The sequence below is a fragment of the Saccostrea cucullata genome, unplaced genomic scaffold (genome assembly GCF_032062105.1).
Source record: "Saccostrea cucullata isolate Sc308-1 unplaced genomic scaffold, CSIRO_AGI_Scuc_v1 ctg31, whole genome shotgun sequence".
NCBI lineage: Eukaryota > Metazoa > Mollusca > Bivalvia > Ostreida > Ostreidae > Saccostrea > Saccostrea cuccullata.
Window position 1 is genome coordinate 446,405 of NW_026918875.1, and position 25,593 is coordinate 471,997.

A 25,593-nucleotide genomic window follows, 5' to 3' on the forward strand; every position below is an offset into this window, starting at 1 on the left:
GTGCATATTTTTAAGTAACCAAAATTTGAAAATGTCATGCAATATATTGTTTTACTGAATTTCATACTTGAAGGAGAGGAAATGCTGATCCTAATCAGAAAGTTTTGAATATTGTATTGCGGGTTTGGCACAAACAATGAGGCACTAATTTATGAATACCACAAGTTGCATATATATATAAGTATATAATAATATCTCAAAAACAAATAGAAAAACATTGGATTCTAAATTTTAACAAATTGTACACGTACGCTCTTAATGACAAAAATATAAAATTTCTTTCAAACACATAGAAAAAAAATAACTTAAAAATTTTTTCATTTAGCAAAGTTTTCTGTATAATGAAGAGATTATTTTCAAAAATTATATTCAGAAATTAAATTGATGAAAAATGCTCTATAAAGTTTATCTAAGCTGATTTTATCCACATATAGTTACTATACATTAATGTACAATATAAAACTATTGTAGTTTTCTTTGTCAGATACACTACACCTACAGGACACTCTACAGAATATTTATACCTTTGTAAACGGAACACTTGTATCGTACTTCATAATCTTCACATGCATTATTTTGTTGGTCTGTGCACTCAATTCCATCCACTCCACATGCCATAGAAAACACGTCCCCTGTTTGTGATGACGATACACCAGTACCAACAACGCGACATTCCGCAGCAATCGGGACTGTTCCATTGCATACATTTACACCATACTGAAAAAGATATAACAAACGGGCATAAACTGACTGCAGTACATTTCACTGGAGCTATTATTGAAGCTACAACAAAAGGTTTTGGATAATTTAGCCCTTTTATGTAAAATGGCACATTTTATTTTTCACTGGATGACACTAACAACACATTCATAGATGGATAAGTGGGAGTTATTATTTTTCATATTCAGTTTATCTCTCTATAATAATGGTTCATTAACATTCATTATTATTTATGACAATGAAAAGAGCCTTCCATCTTTCCTACTTAATTTTCTATCATTTCAAAACTCTTTAAGCAGTCTAACACAATATACCCCCAGTAACATATACACATGTTGCTTACCGTGGACAGCTGAGCTCGCTTTTCTGATTCTGTTCCAGAACTTGGTGGACCCATGTCATACCAAGGGCTCCAATAATCATCTACAACAAACCACAAAACTTTATCATTAAGACTGTTAACATATTCTTAGTAAGGGGTTTTAACTTTCTCTGTTGACTGAGACTTAAAGATCAATTGTTAACTCCTGTCTAAAAATTTTAGTTTCTTCTCAAAGAAATACACTGAAATATCTTGAAATTAAATCTTCAACAAATAAATGTACATGTTAAACTGTTCTCACTGTTTTTCCACATAGGCATTATTTCAACAAAAATGAGTCTACCCTGCATATAAATGCTTGCATATTTGTTTGATTATAATTGTGGGTTTGCCTTTTGAATGATTTATTCCTAAGAAAATAAAAATAAAATATCCATTGTGACTCTGCTACGGCCCCTGGCTCACCTTGACAGGGATTCTAGAAGTTATAAGGCTCAACAACTTTCCAATTTTAAGGTCAGAGGTCAGAATCAGTTCTCAACTTTTATTAACTTCTTTTGTTCCTTCTTATTCTATAGCTTTTAGTGTTTTCCCTAAGAACCGGCCAAATTGACCACTTTAATTGACAAAATTAAATGTCGCTTTCATACAAAAATTTGCTGTAAGGTCCATAAAGATTTTGTTCATAAACCTCATGCCCTAGCTAGCCTGTTACAACTGATTCCTAACCCTTTACTTTGAAATAAAGGGAAAACACTGGCTTTAATCAATAAACAGGTAAGCCATATAATTTATACAATTTTCAGATCCAAACTTTACATAAGTAAGCTTACCATCTGGATTGTTACATTTCTTTTTGTTGAGGACAGAACCTTGTGCACTGGTGAAGGTTGAGGTGGTTGGAGAAATACTATACAAAGAGCAACTTCCAGTCCCAACGGTAAAGGCCTGACACTGTATTTCATTGTCACACAGTTGTCGACAAGAGTTGATTGTCAAACCCGATGCCTGTCTATAAGGGCCCAAGCTGGTTCCATTGTTCAGGTACATTTCATATGGACAAATTTGACCTACAGAAGTAAAAAAGGCATTTATAAGAAATTAAAAGTCAAAATTAAAATTGAATCCCACCTGCCATTCAACCAATCAAGAATTCTCCAACTTTGTGCATACAGACTGGTCCAAGGACCATGACTTTCATGAATTATCCTTAACATGAAATGTCTACTTATTTTTCTACACATCTGCCTTTCCAATTAATAAAATCAAAGGCCTGAAGGGCCTGCGAGTTGACTCGCTCGAGTCAATTGAGCTTTTTAATACATCTGGGCACCATACCTTAATATATTTAGTTTATTTTGCATCTTAAGAGATTGAATATTATATGTCTGATCCATGTTCGGTTCATAAATAAAGTGTATATTGCTTTTCCTTTATATATACAGGTTGGCACTCATGGGCTTCCGTATTATTTTGACTGGATTCTATAATGAATTTAAGCACATTAGCTGAAGTGGTCAGTGTTATTAAGTAATTTGGTTAAAGATTCCCACAGCAAATCTGGATTCTAAAAATAGATTTTCAACAACAACTAGCTGCAGCTAATGAGAGCAGCAGGTGTTTGTGAGAGGGAGTATTCTAGGTCAATTATTAATAAACTTCAGATGGGAAGATTAGATCCACCTAACATGCTTGAACATATATTCATATGCAGTAATTGTGCATCGTACAGGTATTTAATCAAAAATTTCTTTACAAGCATGAAGGCATAAATAATGTTACAGTATGAAATTTTATACAGTTTTTACCTCTTAAGTTTACACAATCACTCAAACCAAAGCATTTTTTGCTAGAACTATAATATTTGGCGTATGGATCAACTTGATGAATGCGTGATAAATTTTACAGCTCTGAAACGGCTATGTCGACAGGGAGTAGCTCGCTACGCGAGCCAACTCAAAAAAGATTTTTTTTTTTCCTGTCACACACTCCCTCAGAAACAATATAATAAGGCATACAAAAGTTGTCCATAAACTTCATGGACAAGCTAAAAATTTAATAAAAGTTGTGTCATTGATATTTATTATTGGCATATTTCTAATCCTTTACTAAATCTGAATTGCCATCTGAATTGTTACATTCTAATGGCGTCAGGCAGACAGTTTGGTTCTTGGGTCCGACAAAACGCATGTTGCCCTTGAACTCAGTCAATAAATGTATAATGTTGTCTATGAATTTTACGAACAACCCTCGTACACCATTCTGTCAAGATTTTAAAATAAGATAAAATAAAACAATTTAAAGAGTAAATAGAACACGGGGTTATTTTTTTCTGATGCTGGTTGTACTTAACAGATGCATTTATTTATTCGATTTTTGGGGGGCCTAATTATATAGTAATTTGTAAGTCATCATTCATAAAGGAAATCTTTTTTGCGATGAAAAATTACTTTTACATGACCCGTTTTTGCACGCAAAGTACTAGGTGTGTACCTATATTTGCTTGCAAGGAGACAATCGCCTTTCAGTGATTTTATCAGACAGTCTTACAAGTGCTCGGATTGCTTTTTTACGTAATCAATCATTTTCTTTCGCAAAATACAAGACAATCGGGGCAAAAAGTGACGTTGTAGAATTCTATGGTGTTAACAACATTATTTACGTCTATTGAACATTTGTTTTCTCTATACAGGATTTCTCACTTAAGAATACATAATTGTATCAACATGTCACGTTATGTTGTAAGTAGAGGGGGAAAACGTTTTTTGAAAGGAAATAAAAGATAGATATATCAATCTAGAAACGGTGTGCATGTTTTATATTTAACAAAACATTACAGTCAATTTGACCTATAAGAAACTTTAAACCTGTGCAAGTATGACGCAGTGGTTTGAGCGTTCGTTCAATAAGCTATACAGGATGTGAATACAAGTTGATCATAGTGAAATTTTTTAATTATGAATATAACTCATAAATCTATATTAACACACAAAGATTTAAGCCAATGTTTAAATCTTTATCCAAAGTGGATAAAAGATTTAAATGAGAACTCAAACCCTGTGTGTTAAATTTGTTAGATTTTATTTTTAAGTTCTCATCAAGTGATTTTTTTTTCTCAGTTTGAGTGAAAAGTTCTCAAAGGGAATTTAAATAAACAAACAAACAAAAAAACGATGTTTGAATAACTCGAAACACTAGTCAACAAATAATTTGCTTTAAAGGAAAAGGTTAAACATGTACAACCGTTTTGAAATTCTTGTTCATATAAAGAATACGTACATGTAAGTTAATTCACCCTTTAAGTGCATAAATGTTGATACATGTATCTCAAAGGTAATGCATTAAAAAGATCCTTAATTCTTTGTGAACATGTCATGAAAAATTAACATGAAGCTGTGTACATGAAGTGTGCACAAATGGTAACATTTGCCAAAAGTCTCACATGCCGAAAGAGATTGTTTGTTTGTATGTTGTTTTAACGTTCCTCGCCTTCGAGAATTTTTCACTCATATGCAATTGAGAAGCCACAAGTTGCATGTAGAGAGATGCAAATTTTGTTCTATACCACGCACTTACGGCCATTATGCAATGAGGGATCTTTTTCGTGCCATCACCTACTGCGACACGGGACCTCGGTTTATTCGCTCTCCACGTCCTACAGTAGGATTTAAACTCGCGACGTATAGGGATCAACTCCTTACTTCGCGTCTCTAGAGCAGGCGCTCTAATAGATTGCAAAAATAAATTAAAATAACAGTTGTCCGATTTAATGTAGTCAAATAGTAAAGTCGAGGGTTAAAGTTTCAGCACTGTTAGACTTCATTTTCGCAAACCACGGCCAAACGACGTCTGTGATGTCAGACTAGACGCACCAAATGTCACGTGCAGATGATGGAGCCCGATCTAAAGGCGCTTAAAACAAAGATGTAATATTTGCGCTCGCCGAAAAACGGTCGCTCAGTGTGTCATGACAGGCGTTTGCAAGATTAAGAACTCTCATTGCTCATATGGTCCCGAGTCCAAGTAAATTGATCTATGCATACTTACCTCTTGATCTAAAAACATAGTAAACAACATGCATAGGATCATCTGATAAGGCTTCTCGTCAATTCGCAGGTGTTAATCTATTCACTCAATTCCGCAATGTACATATTTTCTGTGTAGGTATCTACTCCAAGTTTGCCAAATTTTCTTTTGATTCAACATGAAGGAGGTTGATCATGATCTGATGAACTCTTGTTTGCTGTCGGTTATAAATATCATTATGATATGTGTAAATGTACAAAAATGCTTCATTTTAAAGTTGTGCAACACAATTAAACATAATAAAACTTTTTAATTTGATAATAAATTTTCTGTTGCAATACTGAATGTATACTGATCAATTGATGATCATCGTTTTTTGCTACCATGACTCCAAAACGGATTATCAGCCAATTTTTGCATGTAATCAGAGTAATGTCTTTTGATACCATCAATATGTGTCACAAAGTGAAAAGCACTTGTATACGACTTTAAAAGTTTATGTAACGACCTACAAAGTTTTATTTCATACTCGTATAGCTTTGATTAGCTTCGACTGATATATAGACATTAAAAGCGCTATGAAATTGTTTTAACTGGAGCATGATCCCGCAAGTGAAATGAAGTCCTCATAAGACAACGCAACAAAGGAAGTGTTTATAAAATAGGAAATGTATATGTACTCGATAGAAACGCCAAAAAAAGGAAATGTTCAAGGTAGGACATTGATGTACATATATCATACATGTATGTCTCCATAGTTACATGGTTTTATAATGTAAAAGTTATTTGGTTCTAATCAATGACATATGAATGTCAGCCTCTACTTTTTATTTCTGTGGCTCAATAATCGTGCTGAAAGGATTTATTGTATTTAACAGTTTTTATGACCTACATCTTTGTTAATTAGCTTGTAGCATCATCCTTCAGATACCGGCGATGCATACTAATTAATAATCGATGTACACATGTAATAAAATGTATTCGCACTTGGTACAAGCTCCACCCAAAAATTAATTGAAAATATACCGGGTTATATTTTAGGTTTTTTCCCTCAAGAATATTTTATTCACGAAAAGGCATTTACATTCACGTTTTCTATAAATACATGTACAAAAGTAACTATAAAATCTAGAAAATAACGGAGCACATGCACATTCTCAAATCATTTAAAAGAACCTATCTTATATAATGTATTTCTTATGATGAATCTAGTGGATGCATAGGTATTACTCACAAAAGATCATTTTTTAGGCCATGCAAAGTTAATTCCTTGGCCTTTTTTCAAGAAATATGATGAGGGAGGGAGGCTTTTTTTTTTTTTACTTTTATTGCCCTTCAAAACATGATGAGGCATCTTTTTACATTGTACAAAACCTCAAAAAATGATGAGGGAGGTGATTTGTTGTTTTTATGTTATTGATTAAAATAAAATTCAATTTGGAAGAGATTACCAATATTTTTTTATTATATGAAATATTTAGCAATAAAACAGGGTCAATTTTGAGGCACCCTTGGAAAGTTAATTTTATAACCAAACATATCATTCAAAATAAAATTCCAAAAATTACCTAAAATATTTTTACAAATACATGTAGACTCCTAGATAAGGGTTATTGCATGATTGATTTAAACAAGTTCTACCATCAAATAAATAAATCAAATGTAATTAATTTTACATTCTTTTTTTTTCTTTCAATGCTTAAAATATTCAACTCCCATGACTTAATTTGATTTCATTTCACCACCTGATTCACAACTTCAAATAATGCATGCACACACTGGTTACAGTCTAGTGCTTGCATTGCAAATGATATATCATTATTAACCTTCTTATCAAAAATCAAATTTTAAGTTGTTGAACCAAGAGATAATTCCCATTCTTACTGAGACACTGCACTGATGACGTAGCCCCGGTGATGTGGGTGCCGCGTCCAGATCCACAAGGTGTGCAGGCTGCGGCTCCGCTAAAACTTTTGTAGGTATTCACTGGACATAAAGTACAGGTGTTTGGGGCACTCAAATACGTCCCAGCTGGACAATTCACTGGAAAAATTATAAGAAATAAGTTATTTTCAAACTGCTCTCATTTCCCAGCATTTTTGGATAATTTATGTCACACAAACTAGCCATCAGAGGTAAATGAATCAAAGCAGACACTTCATGTTATACACTGAATACAATAAATTACATATGTATTCATACGGCAATAGTCTTTTCCTCCAACAGTCACTTTCTTTTTATCTGCAGAGCAAATAAATCCCTTGGAATTTTCTTCAGCACCAGTGCGAACAAGATTAGGACACCCTGGTACCTGGGATGATACGCTTTTAATACTGATGTCGAAAGACTGCATTCTGCTCAGAATGTTCACTGCACAAGCAGAGTATTTTGTTTCCTCATACCCAAAGGGCTTCTGCTCCACTGTGTAGGTGATGTTCATCTGAAATTATGAAACAATTCACTTCAATCAATCCTCTCAACAGTTTTAATTTCAACTTGTAATAAATAACCTAATATATTTATTGTCTGCTCACAAATTAAGGAGAAATGAACCTCTGTCCTAAATTTCACAAATCTTTTCTAAAATTCCTAACATTGATTTTCAATGGAAAAAAATTAGGGATGTCAACGAGTACCCGGTTAACCGGGTACTCGATCGAACGTCCGAGTATCGAATACTAAAATCGGTACTCGGTTACTCGGATGTATATTTTTGAATATTTCTAAGATTGTTTGTTAATGCATTAAGCAATCTGTTTTAAAATGTAAAATACTCATTGCACTTGTACATACAGAAATTAGGGTTTCCTACTCTAAAACGGTTATCGCCCGTGGCAGTGTTTATACCGTAACTATCGTGACCAAGCACCTGTTACCTGTCTTTTCTTACCTTCGGCTGTCTTATGCCCTTAATTTTTGATTTGCTTTAATTATTTGTTTTCACTGAACATCATTTAAGGTCTATTATGATTGAATAAATTAGATAATTTTGTCAATTCTCCGAGAAGCTGTAAATTCTTGGGAAAAGAGTCAGATGATATTACACGCGCGATTGCTGATATGGTTGTGTTTGATTACATGCCAATACAAATGGTTGAAGGCAAAGGCTTTTAAAAACTGATGTCCATCGTTGCACCAAACTACAAAATACCGTCCCGTAATACTGTAAAATCTTGGATCAAAAAGTGTACAAAAATCGTAAATCCGCTCTGTTAGGAGAACTTGATCCAGTTCAAGTCAAACTGTACGATTGATACATGAACGTCAAACGCAACAAAGAGTTACATTAATTTACAATTACGGAGTAGATTTTTTTAAAACAAAAACACTGTGAACCACTTATTATTTTATTTTTTGTGTTTATCTGATAAATAAATTGAACTTTAAAAATGATGCATTAAATTTTGTCTGGCACGAAGTGCTCATCATTGTTACAACAGAAATACATTTACGGGTAAACCTCCTATCAGAACATGTGGTTTTATTTTTACAAGAGCTTACAATGTTTTACATTCATCAATTTACTTTTTCATATTTGATTTTCAATGGAAAAAAAACCGAGTATTAAAAATTGACCGATTTGACATCCCTAAAAAAAATAAATACTTGAAAAATTGAAATTGACTCCTACTAGTCTGATATATAATGGTGTCTGTCATTACCGTGTCTGTACTTATTAAAGCAGTGGCAAACGATGAGTCTTCATTGATATTGATCTCAATGTTATCATTAGGGAAGAGTCCACCAGAACAACCACCCTTCAAAGCCTGTTCAGTAAGTGGTGTTTGTGTGGAAATTGCTGACTTGTAAGCATTGTCGAAACAAGTGGATCCAATAGTTTGTCCTTGGGTTTCCACTTGGTAAGTCACTGTAACCAGGGATGTGTATAGGGCTTGCTGATTTTCTACAAAATTTTTATATTTTATGCATAGGGAGTTACAAGTATAAGATGAGTTTTCTGTATGAAAATCTCTGACCAGCATGTACCTGTAATTTGTTAACATTTGAATTTCTGTCAAAAGAACTTGAATCAATGAACCAAAAATTTCAACAATAAAGGTATCAAACTTTGAAAAAAAGAACACAAAAAAATGATGTACCAGGAGTGCATGCTGGGATGCGTGAGGTCCATGCATTTCCTGTGGTGCAGGTCAGGGTCTTCACTGCTACTCCAGGATCATCATAAAATGTGTAGGTCTGAGCACACTTCAAGTCACACTGGAACCCAGTGGAGGTGGCACTACAGTTTTTCTGTCCATTCACAGGGGTTTCCAGGGAGAAGGGTGAACATGGAGCAGCTGTCATCAGACAATAAAAACAGGGATTAAATTCATGCAGTGAAGGTACCTGATTCTCATCAAGGGTTGTCCTATCTCAAGCTCTAGCTCTAGCTTCACTTCACTCTATTAGCCCCTTCACAATAACTGCGGTATAGTAACTACACTTTTGCCAGCAAAATAATGTTTGGCGGAGTTTTTGTTGATAGATAATTAAATGTCATATTTTAAACAATTACTTTTACGTCACATTTCACCAAACTATATCATTTTGCCCTGCAAAAGAGCAGTACCGTAGTTACTGTGAAATGGTCAATTTATCAAATTTAAATCAATCGTCTTGATGAAAACTGGCTAATTTAAAATAAACAATTATTTGAATTACTGAAAAATTACTTATTCTTATGAGGGGTTATTATTCATTGCTTTTCTTGGTATGAATTAAGATACCCATGAATTCATGTTCCACAAATATGTCTAAATTTCATACCCCTGTATTAAGCTTTTTATTTCAACAATGAAATCAAATCTCCTGAAACTAATGAATTAAACCATGATAATTTGCCCCCACAAAAAATATGTAATTTTACAGTGCACAAGCAAATTCAAAGAATTGTGGTCCCCCGCTTTCGGTGTCTTTGTGGGTGAGATGTAATTTTTTATGACATATTGTGTCTAATATGAATATCCTATCATATGTCATTTATTTAGAAATTATCAGTGAAGTTGATTTTTTTGAAGGATGAAAACCCTAATCCTGACCGTTAAAAAGTTATGGCCAAAGTTGAAGTTTTTTAAAAGTAGGTCAACTCCAAGGTCAGGGTCAAAGTTGTTGGTATCAAATGAAAGTTCTTCTCACAAGGATTAAATATGTGAAGTATGAAAGCCCTAGCCCTTACAGTTCAAAAGTTATGGTCAAGGTTAAAAGTTTTTTCATAAGTACGTAAATCTCCATGGTCAAGGTTAAAAGGTCAAGGTTGTTGGTATGCAATCAAAGGTCTTGCCACAAAGATTACATATGTGAAATATTAAAGTCCTAGTACCTAGCATTCAAAAGTTATGGCCAAAGTAAAAGTTTGGAATTTTTGTGTAAAAGTGGGTCAAACTCCAAGGTCAAAAGGTCAAATTTGGTGGACAAAAATACGGAGACATTGTTACCTTTGGTGTAGACTTGGAGTTGACATTGATCTGTCCTCCCTGTTGTATCAGTCACTGTTACCGTCACCGTTCTTGTTGTATCAATATAGTTTTTGCTCACAATAAGATAGGGAGGGTTGTATGTGGTAGATGCTATCCCAATGTTGTCACTCCTCACTACTTCTGCAGGATTAACAGTGAAGTTGGTGACCTCTGAATCAGTAAATGTCACTGTTTTTGCTGACGGACAGGTTACTTTTGGAGGCTCTTCATCTGTGTGAAAATAATGAAAGGAAAAACAGTCATCATCAGTCATAAATTGTAGAACAATGTGAGTAAGTAAGTACTTTCAAACTATGTATATCTCTAACTGTACACACATGTATAATTATCCGAGAATTTAGCAGAATTACATGTATCTAATTGAATCGTAATTTTGTATTCATAGGTAAGACAAAGCAAAGCATTATAAACCATAATGAAATTTCAATTTTTTTTCCTACAAAGCAAAACTTTCCTCTCTTTCCAGAGAAGGCATTCTTTTGCATTACATGTATTTTGTTAATATAACAATTGCTTTTCCAAGGCTTTGCATGGTCAATTTATCCAATACAAAAGTTTACGTCTTTTTATTTTTCATCAGAAATGCAATAGTTTTTACCATAAATTTTGAAGCTTTCAAGTGAAATCATATACTGAAGAGTTATCTAGAGAGCCAAAATAACTGTATCAAACTTCCTTAGCAACAAAAACAAACCAGGGATATAGTTGCACATAGTTATGTAGCAAAACTGTACCACACAGACACAAGCATTACAAACCTGTTACAGTCACAGTAAAACTGCACCTATCTGAGTTCCCATTGAAATCAGTGGCGGTGTAAGTTATGGTGACTGGCGTCGTCTCCAACACTAGGGTTGTATTGGCATTTACAGGTGTAACCTCAAAGGTCTTAATTCCACTATTATCATTCACAGAGGGCCTATTGTGAAAGATCTGGGTGTACTGGTTCAGAGTCATATTTCCTGGACATCCTCTTATTGTGGGATTTTCAGTATCTGTAAAATACAAAATTTTTTTTTTTTAAGTACACCTCTAAAACAGAAACACATTGCAGTAACCCACGGTATTTGAAAAATCTTGTGAGATTTTTTGGCCTGAAATTATATTTTAGTTGTCTAATTTACAATATCCAAGATAGAGATGATTTCAAAACTGTTTACAGTATCAGACTCTATTTACCTTGGCACTCGGCTGGTGTGGTGGCGTTCCACTGCAGACTGTTCCCTCCTACACTCAGCTGGCACTTCAGGGCGTTCCCTGAGGGGATACTGAAGCCTGCTCTGTTACAGCCAAACGTCACCACCTGATCCAACTGGAATCCCTTCACATCCGCAGACAGGTACCCTCCTCTAGGATAGCCTGGATCAGGGCATTTGGTTCCTGTAGGTTAATTTGAAATGTTTTGATCATTTTATTAAGCCAAATGTTAACATGTACACTGCATGATCAAATCAATCTTTATACTTAAAGTGTAACTGTTATGGGTTTGATCATTCCATAATTCTATAAGACAATGGCAAATATAAAGCCAAAGAAATAGTTTCATTTCCATGGAAGAAGGTTTTTTTTTCAAATTTCCATCAACAATTTGAATTTTAAGTATTTACAAAATCATATACACATAAATTGATTTCCTTGATATTTAGTACCTTAATAAAAGTTTCAATGTATTTTGAAATCTTTTCTGTATAATACTGTATAATTCTCTAAATCTGACCTTCGCATCGCAGAGTTCCAAAGTCCCAGTTTCCGTCAGCCATACACGTGACGGTGGCATCATTTGTAGTGTTAGAAGACCCCATCCTGGTTTGGAGTCTTTCACAACCAAACGTGAATGTATTGCCAAAGGTTGTTGCAGCTAGGTTTGTGTATGAAGATCCTGTTACTTGTGGTGGGGTACCACAGTCAATCACTACAATTCAATTAATAAACAGTCATGACAAATTTCTGATTTCTTATGATTTTTAAAATTCATTTTGAACCTAGTGAATTTAACAAAATATGCATATAACAAAGCAAATTCAGTCATCCCTTGGACATAGTCATAAGTTTGTTTTCACTGTAGTACCTATTTAATACTGTAAACCAACTAAACCGCGAATATTTCTCGCCGCGAACTGGTCCTTACAGTCTCTGTGTCTATTATCAAAAGAACCAAAAAAGGCTTGATCACGAAAATTTATTGTTGCAAAATATTTTACAACCAGTAAATCGTAAAATAAAGTCTTCGCAAATGGAAATTGGTTTACAGTATCATGTTCCTGCTGAATAAAATAAATCAGTGTTCCTTATCATTTTTTGTATTTTCTCTGCTATTACAGGATCTAAGAAATCCTGACTTGTTGAAATTTTATAAACTTACCACCACATTCATAAGGAGCACCATACAAGCCATAGGTGTTTGTCTGCTTGTTGTAGAGGCACTGCTGCTGATTGACAAACGTACCCTTCCCTGGTACAGTACATGTCATATTCAAATAGTCCAGGTAGTTAACAGGGTTAGTTGTACTAAGAGTTGGGGCATTTCTCAAGTTGAGGGAATTCAGGTCAGTCACTGGACAGGATGCAACTGGAAAACAGAGAAAACAGAATGAATGATGAAAACTCTCTTTTAGAACTATTTAATAACAAACTAGAAAACATCTCTATGCATTAAACAAATAAACAGTATATGTACCATGAATTAAATACAGTGAAACCTCATTATCTCAAATTTGATGGGAGTTAACCACTTTTAAGATTTGGAAATTAAAATGGTGCATAAAGAAAACAAAATTTGGACACTTTAACATGTTTTATGACTCTCAAGAATTCAAGATATTGATGTTCAAGATACCTGGGTTAAGCTGTATTTAGAAATTGGCTCACCTGAGCACTGTAATAGAGATGTTGTCTGAGAGGGGGTCCATTCCCCATTTGCTCCACAGGTGAACATTTCTTCCCCAGCAGTCTTTACGTAACCCAGGTCACACATGTAGGAGATCTTGTCCATGTATCTGTGCATGGCACGCTTCGTCATCAGCATCCCATTGGGGACCAAAGCAGGCTCAGAGCAATTTATTCCTACATATGAAATTTTAAAAAAATTTTCAATTAAAAATGTTTTCAAAGGCGATTAACATGAGTAATTATTCACAAATTAAAAATTTAAATCTATTTATGTGTTACAAACATGCATATTTTCATAACATTGACATATTTAAGTAAGCATAAAAGGAAAACTACAGGCATGTCTGATCTATCTTTTTTATCACTTTTAAGATGGGTATATAAAGTTACAATGACCAAAAATTTTAATTTAACATGTATTCATAGTAGAACATTGTAGAAATTGTTTTATTCAAACAGTCAGACACTAGAATTTTCAAAACTTCATAAAAGGTAGTTTCAAACACTGATCGACCGAACATCACAAATTTCAGTAGAGTAAAGACAGGTACTCACGGACACAGGTATGTCCTAAATGATAGACATCCCCAGCCCTGGAGCCGGTGTCAGGTGACTGTATAGTGTACCCAGATCTGCCATTCACGTCAAACAGGACATACCCTGTCACGTTACAGGAACAGCTGTAGGAGCCGGCAGAGGTGGTACAGCCCTGGGTACAGCCGCCATTATTTACCGAACATTCATCAACATCTACATAGAGAGAATACATAGCTTCATCAATTCAGGTTCAATTACAAAGCTCAGCAATTCAGGTGTAAATAGAAAACTTCATTTCAGGTGCAATTACAAAGCTTCATCAATTCAGGTGTAATTGCAAAGGATCATCAATTCAGGAGTCGTAAGTTTCATCAATTAAGGTGCAATTAATACAGAGCTTTATCAATCCAGGTGCAGTTACAAAATTCAATAAAATCAGAATCATCCATATTAAGTCCATTTAAAGCAATTTCAAAATTACAGGAAAGCAATGTTTATATGTCTTCATTTTCAAGCCATGGTCTCCCTTTAATAATGTTACAGTTATAAGTCTGAGTGAGTTACGTACCATCACACTGTCTCTGATCAGCATTTAGTGTGTAGCCATCTCTACAGGTACAGTAATAGGACCCCTCAGTATCTGTACAGTTGTGTGCGCATCCTCCATTACTTGTCTGACATTCATTGTTATCTACAAGACACGACAAATAATTTTAAATGCATAGTGTTTCCTCCATCCATTCTAATGAATCAAACTGGCTTTTTTAAAAGCAATCTAATTCCATGGAAAAAACCTCATCCCATCATTTGATTTTCAATGATTTATTTTTATGTTAGTAGCAATGTGATGATGAATCAAAATACAAGTCCATCAAAATGAAAACTGGAGACAGACTTAATGATACAGATTGACTTATAGCTGTAGACTGACTTACTGATGCAGGTTGACTTATAAATATAGACTGACTTACTGATACAGATTGACTTAAAGATATAGACTGACTACTGATATAGATTGACTTATAGATATAGACTGACTTACTGATACAGGTTGACTTACTGATAACAGATTGCCTTTAGGATAGAGGTTGACTTATAGATATAGACTGACTTACTAATACAGATTGACTTAATATATATAGAGTTACTTACTGATACAGATTAACTTATAGATATAGACTGACTACTGATACAGATTGACTTATATATATATATAGACTGACTACTGATACAGGTTGACTTATAGACATAGACTGACTTGTAGACTGACTTACTGATACAGATTGACTTATAGATATAGACTGACTTATAGACTGACTTACTGATACAATTTGACTTATAGATATAGACTGCCTTATAGACTGACTTACTGATACAGATTGACTTAAAGATATAGACTGACTTACTGATACAGAGTTGACTTATATAGACTGACTTACTGATAGATTGACTTATAGATATAGACTACATACTGATACAGGTTGACTTATAGATACTAGTATAGACTGACTTACTGATACAGGTTGAATTATTGATAACATATTGTCTTTGTGATACAGGTTGACTTATTCAATGATACAGCCTGACTTACTGATACAACTTGACAATGATAAAAACTAACACAGCTTGACTTACTGGTACAACCTGACTTACTGATAGAGATGGACTTACTTATACAAACTGATCTACAGATACAGGCTGACTTACTGATACAGATTAATCTACTGATATAAACTGACTTATTGATACAGATTGTTTTACTTGCTACAGGATGACTTACTGATACAGGTTGGTAATGTTCCAAAGCTTCTGTCATCCTGACAAGTAATGGTGGCTGAACCATTCACTATGTACCCAGTGTTACAGGAGACAGTTAAAGTCCCCTGATACTCTGGCAACATCTGAGAGGATACTTGGCCATTTGGTATTTCAGGAATGGGGCATTTGATTTCTGCAAGCATAGAAAAGATCACATTTCAATATCTCAACAATTTTTGTCAGTACAATCATATATTTAAAGTCATGGAAAATTCAAATAGCTTTCCATCAATAAATAGATGAACTAACTTCACTAACTCAAGGTTATGAAAAAATTCAGCTCAATTCAACCAAATACATCGCAAACTTTGATTAATATAAGTTATTCAAGGTTACTGAAACCAAGTCCTGTTTCAAAACACAAATAAAACATATTAAAGTATAATCAAATTATATTCAAGGAATAAAACAAATCTTACTTATACACTGTGGCTCTGATGCTGTCCACTGGCCTGTGGACTGACAGAATAAGATTGGTGCCCCAATCAACTGGTACCCAGAATCACAGGTATAATTAACAACCGAGGCATACTGGGTGTCACTGCTTGAACGCTGTCCATTACTGATAACTGCAGGAGTTGGACAACTTGCAGCTGCACATAAAAACCAAGTGTCATTCATATTTAAAGGGTAAATATATGTGAAGAAATTCCAGAAAATGTGAAAAATTCTTGTTGCATTAAAATTAAGTACATGTATGCATTTAAATGCTCCTTTTAAAATAGAGAGAAATCTGGTCAAGTAAATTATAATGGTTTTCTCTCTATTTTTTTAAATAAATCTACAAGACTTACAGCCACATGTTGGCCTTTCTGACCACGATCCACCAGCCTGGCATGTGATGTTAGCTGCTCCAGACACCAGAGAGAATCCTGGGAAACAGGTGAAGGTCACATAGGAACCAAACACAACACCATTGGACTGTGAGATGTAACCATTGTCAACAGCAACAGGTTCTCCACAATATTCAGCTAAAATAAAAACAAGAGGATTAGGGGTCATAAAGCTCAACTTGGTCTCCCTTATCCCTTCCTGGCAAATAATTGTAGCCCTATAATTACTTCTTTTACAGAAGCAGTAACTGAGCAGTTAGGTCCCATTCTAACCATGTGAGCCAAAATTTGAAAAGATTTTACAAAAGAATGCCACAGATTTTGGTTCTAGCAAGTTCACTGCATACCCTTTACCAAAGGACACTTCTTGATGTGGCAATGAGAATATGAATTAGAGAGGAGTGAGAAGTTTGAATTCAAAACTTATCAAAAAATTTATGCATACATACAACAATTAACAATAGAGATCACAGTTACTTGTGACCTAGTAAAGACGAGACATTTATGAAATTTAGCTCCCATCCACTCCACCAAATGTTTCATGCTTACGTTGACACTTAGGAATTGTTCGAGTCTTCTGCTCGACCAACCATTTTCCTCCATACATGCACTTCATTTTGGCAGTAGATAAATTCAATTCATCAGCAAGAAAACTGTATCCACTCTGGCAGCTGACGGTGAACTCGTTATCAAACTGTCTGGTTTGTTCGGGTGTCTGAGTGGGGGTCAACACAGAAGCAGTTGTTAAACCAGGATCAGGACAATCTGAAATAACAAATTTAATTTTCATAAGAGGCATTAATTAGTCAATTTCAATTTTAAATATGCTAAAAATTCCCAAAATCTATACAGAATGTACAACTTTATCTTTCAAATTACGTGTTTTTATTCTTTTCCTTCCTAACAGAAATTACGGTAAAAAAAAAACTTTTCTAATGCATGAAAGTCAACTGCAATTGGTATAAATTGTGTTCCTACCTATGGAATAGAGAAAACGGAATCCTTTTTTGTTAATAATGGCAGTGGATTTAAATCTGATGAACATCTTCCCATTGGAACTGTGAAATGTCTGGGCATTGCCTAGTGTAGTAGTTGTAAATCCTTGAGTTGTCCCATGGGCTGCGGCTCCAGTTTCATCAGTGGTGTTTGTGTAAATCTTATGAAAGAAACAATTAAAGCATGATCTATTTAAAATTGACAATAAGACATCACAACTGTACTGTCTTTTAAATCATTCCCTAAAAACGGTAAAATGACCACATTGTACCACACCAGTGCATCCTTTAGAACCTAGAGTCTTAAGTGTAACTCTGCTTTAAATTTGACAAGAAAAACTTGCACTATTTAGGGCTGGCATTTCTCTTTAGAAGTCAATTTGCTTTGAAGAATTATATTAATATCATTTCACAATAGGATAAACTCTATAAGAAAACTGCATTCAATAGTAACTAAATTGACATTTTTCTCTCTTGCAGAGATGACAAAAGTAAGATAAACTAACTTCCCAACATAATATTATACCTGTAGAAAATCGACATTGTCTTCAATTTCATATCCAGAATCTCTATCCAACAAGAGAGTAACCCCTTTACCAGTGGGTATATCTATGGTCCAAGTACATGTCTGGAAGTTGGCATAGTTAACATTGGGAAATCCAGGACTGGTGATCTCTCCTGCATCAGCTGTGTATCTCGCACTGCACCCTGTAATAAGCAGTCAAACAGTTAAAGGAATGACTTTACCATGCTTTGTTTAATGTACATTTTTTTTTACATTTAGGAACTAAACAAGAGGCCCATGGGCCACATCGCTCACCTGAGCACTGTGGCTAGTAAAAGTATAAATTGATTTATTATTGAAAAGGTAAAATCCAAAGGTAGTCCCATGAACAACCATGGATTTTCTATCTTTGAGAAGATGATTTTTAAAGAATTTTTCTATATATTTCTATGTAAAACTTTGGTCGGCCATTTTGGCCCCGCCCTACCCCCGGGGGTCATGATTTGAACAAACTTGAATCTACACTACCTGAGGACGCTTCCATATAAATATGATGAATTATGGCTTGGTCATTCTTGAGAAGAAGATTTTTAAAGAATTTTCCTATATATTTCTATGTAAAACTTTGGTTGGCCATTTTGGCCCCGCCCTACCCCCGGGGGTCATGATTTGAACAAACTTGAATCTACACTACCTGAGGATACTTCCATATAAATATGATGAATTATGGCTTGGTCATTCTTGAGAAGAAGATTTTTAAAGAATTCTCCTATAAATTTCTATGTAAAACTTTGGTTGGCCATTTTGGCCCCGTGTCATGATTTGAACAAATTTGAATCTACACTACATGAGCATGCTTCCATATAAATATGATGAATTATGGCTTGGTCATTCTTGAGAAGAAAATTTTTAAAGAATTTTCCTATATATTTCTATGTAAAACTTTGGTCAGCCATTTTGGCCCCGCCCTACCCCCCGGGGTCATGATTTGAACAAACTTGAATCTACACTACCTGAGGATGCTTTCATATAAATATGATGAATTATGGCTTGGTCATTCTTGAGAAGAAGATTTTTAAAGAATTTTCCTATATATTTCTATGTAAAACTTTGGTTGGCCATTTTGGCCCCGCCCTACCCCCGGGGGTCATGATTTGAACAAACTTGAATCTACACTACCTGAGGATGCTTCCATATAAATATGATGAATTATGGCTTGGTCATTCTTGAGAAGAAGATTTTTAAAAGAATTTTCCTATATATTTCTATGTAAAACTTTGGTCGGCCATTTTGGCCCCGCCCTACCCCGGGGGTCATGATTTGAACAAACTTGAATCTACACTACCTGAGGATGCTTCCATATAAATATGATGAATTATGGCTTGGTCATTCTTGAGAAGAAGATTTTTAAAGAATTTTCCTATATATTTCTATGTAAAACTTTGGTCAGCCATTTTGGCCCCGCCCTACCCCCGGGGTCATGATTTGAACAAACTTGAATCTACACTACCTGGGGATGCTTCCATATAAATATGATGAATTATGGCTTGGTCATTCTTGAGAAGAAGATTTTTAAAAGAATTTTCCTATATATTTCTATGTAAAACTTTGGTCGGCCATTTTGGCCCCGCCCTACCCCCGGGGGTCATGATTTGAACAAACTTGAATCTACACTACCTGAGGATGCTTCCATATAAATATGATGAATTATGGCTTGGTCATTCTTGAGAAGAAGATTTTTAAAGAATTTTCCTATATATTTCTATGTAAAACTTTGGTCAGCCATTTTGGCCCCGCCCTACCCCCCGGGGTCATGATTTGAACAAACTTGAATCTACACTACCTGAGGATGCTTTCATATAAATATGATGAATTATGGCTTGGTCATTCTTGAGAAGAAGATTTTTAAAGAATTTTCCTATATATTTCTATGTAAAACTTTGGTTGGACATTTTGGCCCCGCCCTACCCCCGGGGGTCATGATTTGAACAAACTTGAATCTACACTACCTGAGGATGCTTCCATATAAATATGATGAATTATGGCTTGGTCATTCTTGAGAAGAAGATTTTTAAAGAATTTTCCTATATATTTCTATGTAAAACTTTGGTCGGCCATTTTGGCCCCGCCCTACCCCCGGGGGTCATGATTTGAACAAACTTGAATCTACACTACCTGAGGATGCTTCCATATAAATATGATGAATTATGGCTTAGTCATTCTTGAGAAGAAGATTTTTAAAGAATTTTCCTATATATTTCTATGTAAAACTTTGGTCGGCCATTTTGGCCCCGCCCTACCCCCGGGGTCATGATTTGAACAAACTTGAATCTACACTACCTGGGGATGCTTCCATATAAATATGATGAATTATGGCTTGGTCATTCTTGAGAAGAAGATTTTTAAAAGAATTTTCCTATATATTTCTATGTAAAACTTTGGTCGGCCATTTTGGCCCCGCCCTACCCCCGGGGGTCATGATTTGAACAAACTTGAATCTACACTACCTGAGAATGATTCCCCATAAGTTTCATCATTCCTGGCTCTGTGGTTCTTGAGAAGAAGATTTTTAAAACATGCCACCAAATTTTCATTAATTGCCAATTATCTCCCCTTGAATGAGGGCGTGGCCCTCCATTTGAACAAACTTGAATCCCCTTCACCTAAGGATGCTTTGTGGCAAGTTTGGTTGAAATTGGCCCAGCGGTTCTTGAGAAGAAGTCGAAAATGTGAAAAGTTTACAGACAGACAGACAGACAGACAGACGGACAGATGGACAGACGGACAGACAGACAGACAGACAGACGGACAGACGGACGCCGGACAAAATGTGATCAGAAAAGCTCACTTGAGCCTTCGGCTCAGGTGAGCTAAAAACTGAAGTGTTTTTATTGGGGGGGGGGGAGGTTAATTTTTTTAACTTTCTCAGTTTTTCCCCATGTGTTTCAGTGAGGATAAAATAATTCCGAAAGTCTAGAAATATAAATTCAACTCTATGCAGGAACTATTATTATTCATACATGAATATGCTTAATTAAATCAGTACAATAATGTTTACCTTGTTTATATCTAAATGTGAAGCCGGTCCCTGATGTTGTGCTGCCTGTCCTAAAAATGATGTACATCACATGACTGGTGGAGAACACAAATCTCTTTCCTTTGATTGGCTGAGACTGACTTAGAGGGAGGGCCACATTGTCATTGTTACTGGCAGTGTATTTCTCAAGAAGAGGGGCACTTCCAGAGTCCCCATCACGAATTTCTATTGCATCATCACCCATCAGATCTATTTTCATTCTCTAAAATTCAAAGAGAGATAAGAAAGTAAGTATGGGTGTATTGTTTTTTATTTTTACTGTAAATTGGCTAAATGAGAAACTATTTTTTGATGGGGAGGGGGATTTGTGATTTCTTTAATATACACATTTTTCAGTACCTCAAGTGTAATTATTTTCCGGCGCTCCTCAGCTCTAATTATCCATACATAATCTTGATTTCCCAGGTAAGCATTGCTTCCATGAGAACCAAAAAGTGGGGGCTCCAGACTACCTTCTGTATTTCTTCCAGTCAAATATGTTTGTTCTTGATAGCCATCTTGTGCTACAAAACAAACAAACTTCATATTTTTCATATAAGGAGTGCAGATTACACAAAAAGCTAAGATCAAATAATATGTATGTGAAATGGGGGATTAAAAATGACTAAAACATGGTTTACTTGTATTCAAGTTCCATGGACATCAAATTACCAGTAAAAACTAAAGGAATATGAACACTTGAAAATAGTTAACAATTAAAGATTAAAATTTCTCCATTTCAATATTTTCTTTTATTTTTTACCTCTTTTTTTTTTACGTGGTAGTAGCATGTATATCTTTCCTGGAATCTGATGATAATGACTTAAAGGCAGAGATTTTTTACCGGGTGGTAAATTCCAGGTGAGGGAGGGGCTTATTTTGTACAGGTGTGAATGCCTTGGGGGCTAGCAGTCTACCTGTGGTCATCTGTCTCCTAATCCCTATACACAGGAAGTGATTTAATACACGGTGAAATACTCAGATGTCAAACTTTACCTGTGTTGGGGATTTTGAAACAATTTTAAAATTAGTAGTAAAAAGTTTTTTTCAATTATATATTGATTTGTTTTTGATTGTTTGAAAACGCCCCTACTTATTTAAAAAAAAAATATTATGATATCATACTATGAATTCAAATATTAAAACAAAAACTGTTTAAGATGTTATTGTACGTGTTAATTTAAAGAAAACAACTCTTGTAACAACCAAATTAGACTAATAATTCATTCATCCCCCGGATCCCATCTATTTATTTAATGAAAGAGAGCTGTGTGATCTACATTTCACAAAAAAGTTATGCACTGCAGACATGTAGGTCTATCATGACTTTGTCACCATGAAACATGGTAAAAAAGATTACTTGTAAATTCTTATCAGAATCAAAAGGGAAAACGCAAGTTAGCCATGATTAGAAACATTTTTTTTTAAATTTTATTACTTCACACAGTGCTGCTCTGAACTTTATTAATAACATTTCCACTTTAAAATTATACCATTTAACATATTAAAAATAAAATGGAAATTTCATTTGAAAAAAAAAGTTTTATGTACCAAAAGTTAATTTTTTGTTTTAAAAATACATATCATATTATTATCCTTTCAAATACTAAAGGTATATTTAATTCATAAATTATCAATCTAAAAAAAAAAATCACAGTAATTCTGTATACCATGTTCAGTAAAATCAAAGGATCAAAAGTTAATTAGATGGTCACAACAAGTCCAATTCAAGGTGTACAGGGTATACACAGAGACCAGTAAGCAACTGTCAATCAAGTTCCAGCATCCAATGATGGACCTTCACTCTCTTCTCTGACAGGGCTACCCAGACCAGGTATTTTTGAAGGCGGTGCTTAAAATCTCTGCCTTTAAAGGCAGAGATTTTTTACCTCTCTCCAGGTGAGGGAGGGGCTTATTTTGTACAGTTGTGAATGCCTTGGGGGCTAGCAGTCTACCTGTGGTAGTTTGTCTCCTAATCCATATACACAGGAAGTGATTTAATACACGGTGAAATACTCAGATGTCAAACTTTACCTGTGTTGGGGATTTTGAAACAATTTTAAAATTAGTAGTAAAAAGTTTTTTTCAATTATATATTGATTTGTTTTTGATTGTTTGAAAACGCCCCTACTTATTTAAAAAAAAATATTATGATATCATACTATGAATTCAAATATTAAAACCAAAACTGTTTAAGATGTTATTGTACGTGTTAATTTAAAGAAAACAACTCTTGTAACAACCAAATTAGACTAATAATTCATTCATCCCCCGGATCCCATCTATTTATTTAATGAAAGAGAGCTGTGTGATCTACATTTCACAAAAAAGTTATGCACTGCAGACATGTAGGTCTATCATGACTTTGTCACCATGAAACATGGTAAAAAAGATTACTTGTAAATTCTTATCAGAATCAAAAGGGAAAACGCAAGTTAGCCATGATTAGAAACATTTTTTTAAAATTTTATTACTTCACACAGTGCTGCTCTGAACTTTATTAATAACATTTCCACTTTAAAATTATACCATTTAACATATTAAAAATAAAATGGAAATTTCATTTGAAAAAAAAAGTTTTATGTACCAAAAGTTAATTTTTTGTTTTAAAAATACATATCATATTATTATCCTTTCAAATACTAAAGGTATATTTAATTCATAAATTATCAATCTAAAAAAAAAAAAATCACAGTAATTCTGTATATATGTTCAGTAAAATCAAAGGATCAAAAGTTAATTAGATGGTCACAACAAGTCCAATTCAAGGTGTACAGGGTATACACAGGGACCAGTAAGTAACTGTCAATCAAGTTCCAGCATCCAATGATGGACCTTCACATACTTGATTGACAGGGCTACCCAGACCAGGTATTTTTGAAGGCGGTGCTTAAAATCTCTGCCTTTAAACATACCATTTATGTTTGTTTTATGTTCTATTGAAATAGTTTAAGTCAGATAAAAAAAAGAACTAAGAAGAAATTGCTGATATATCTATCAACATGAATACATGTATTCAACACTCACAACTACTGAAGTTTGCAGCAAAGCCCATTCTTTGTGTGGCGGAGTCAGTGGAGAATCGGATGATCATGTAATTATTGTGGCTCCTGTATCGGACTGTGGGCAAGCTAGGCTGTCCGGACAAGCGGGCAATAGACTGGGCTGTAGATTCTGTCCGCCCACCAATCAGGATTTCTACGATGTCTGTGTCTTTCTCAGTATTGAATGATGTGAACTTTGAAAGAGGTTAAAGGTCAAAATTTAGTACATGTACTTGTGGAGACCCTTTAGACTTCTAATGCATCCTTTTAAGATGCAGAATTAAAAGTTTGATTGCAATAGGTTTGTCTTGAAATTACCTGGAGATAAATGGTACGCAAAATTTTCTTTCAGTATGTTTAATCAAAATATTTACCAAATTTTCTAGAGGTTATACACTAAAATTTTATCTTTGAAGTAAAATTTGAGTAACATGAAAGGATAGCAACTAATAATCAATAAACTGACGAGTAATTGATTAAAAAATCTGTATTTCCACATAAGGAATAATAAAGAATTTTTTTGACATTCATAAGCACTTTAAATATCCCCTTTTTTGAAAGATTTTTTTTTTTGTTTTTTTTTTTTAATACAATGTCTTCAAATTCCACTAATTGATCATTTGGGTTTTTAAAATTTTCTTGCTTAATTACATACAATTATTGGAGTTAAGGAAGGTCTTCAACAGACTATAAAAACCAGCATTTATACTTGTTTTATATATTAACTATACAAGTTGAAGTGCATGTGTAAAACCAATTAAAATGTGAATTTGCAAATTCCAGTTATTTCTTGCTATCACTGAACATTGGACAGGCACAAGTACATTCATGTGTATTTTATTATAATTACCATGTATCCATTATTAGATTATTAAAGTTCGCATGAGTTTTATTTGAGGCAAAAAAGAATCTATCCCTCTTCATGTTTTCAACAAAGCATTGGTATAAGCCACAGGCTTCAATTTTCTACCCCCATTTGGATCACATGTTAAAAATCAGCTCAAATTTCAAACTAAAATGAAAGCAAAAAGTGTTCTTACCTGTAAATAAATATTAGATCCCTCTGGCCCAATAATTGTCCAAGTGCATACTTGGGAAGCTTGGTAGTTTTGGGGATAATTTGGAGATTGGATTCGACCCACGGCTTGGTTGTACATAAAACTACATCTATTTGGGCAGTTGACTTCGTCAGAGAAATCCCCACAATCATCAACGCCATCACAGCGCCAATTATTGTTAACACATCGTCCATTGTCACAGTGAAAGCTCCCTGTAATCACAAAACAGAAATGTTTTACGTGAAGAGTCGAACTACAACTGAACCTAGATATAATAAAATAAACAAAACAAT

At 34.4% G+C, this 25,593-nt stretch overlaps 1 protein-coding gene across 1 annotated transcript in view; it reads right to left on the bottom strand.

The window, feature by feature from the left end:
* Positions 1–25,593, bottom strand: part of LOC134273339 (uncharacterized) — a 56,779-nt gene that overhangs the window by 24,411 nt on the left and 6,775 nt on the right. Inside the window, exons 6-30 of the mRNA XM_062755541.1 lie at positions 25,283–25,512; positions 24,226–24,436; positions 21,559–21,722; positions 21,181–21,421; positions 18,144–18,325; positions 17,601–17,778; positions 17,172–17,387; positions 16,584–16,760; positions 16,209–16,382; positions 15,752–15,922; positions 14,540–14,662; positions 13,990–14,184; positions 13,414–13,608; positions 12,908–13,114; positions 12,263–12,457; positions 11,725–11,925; positions 11,304–11,540; positions 10,504–10,755; positions 9,169–9,366; positions 8,731–8,972; positions 7,271–7,508; positions 6,953–7,111; positions 1,876–2,121; positions 1,064–1,143; positions 525–717 (exon numbers count right to left, since the gene is read on the bottom strand). Of these exons, the coding sequence (XP_062611525.1) occupies positions 525–717; positions 1,064–1,143; positions 1,876–2,121; positions 6,953–7,111; positions 7,271–7,508; positions 8,731–8,972; positions 9,169–9,366; positions 10,504–10,755; positions 11,304–11,540; positions 11,725–11,925; positions 12,263–12,457; positions 12,908–13,114; positions 13,414–13,608; positions 13,990–14,184; positions 14,540–14,662; positions 15,752–15,922; positions 16,209–16,382; positions 16,584–16,760; positions 17,172–17,387; positions 17,601–17,778; positions 18,144–18,325; positions 21,181–21,421; positions 21,559–21,722; positions 24,226–24,436; positions 25,283–25,512 (4,905 nt within the window). The remainder of the gene's footprint in view (positions 1–524; positions 718–1,063; positions 1,144–1,875; positions 2,122–6,952; positions 7,112–7,270; positions 7,509–8,730; positions 8,973–9,168; positions 9,367–10,503; positions 10,756–11,303; positions 11,541–11,724; positions 11,926–12,262; positions 12,458–12,907; positions 13,115–13,413; positions 13,609–13,989; positions 14,185–14,539; positions 14,663–15,751; positions 15,923–16,208; positions 16,383–16,583; positions 16,761–17,171; positions 17,388–17,600; positions 17,779–18,143; positions 18,326–21,180; positions 21,422–21,558; positions 21,723–24,225; positions 24,437–25,282; positions 25,513–25,593) is intronic.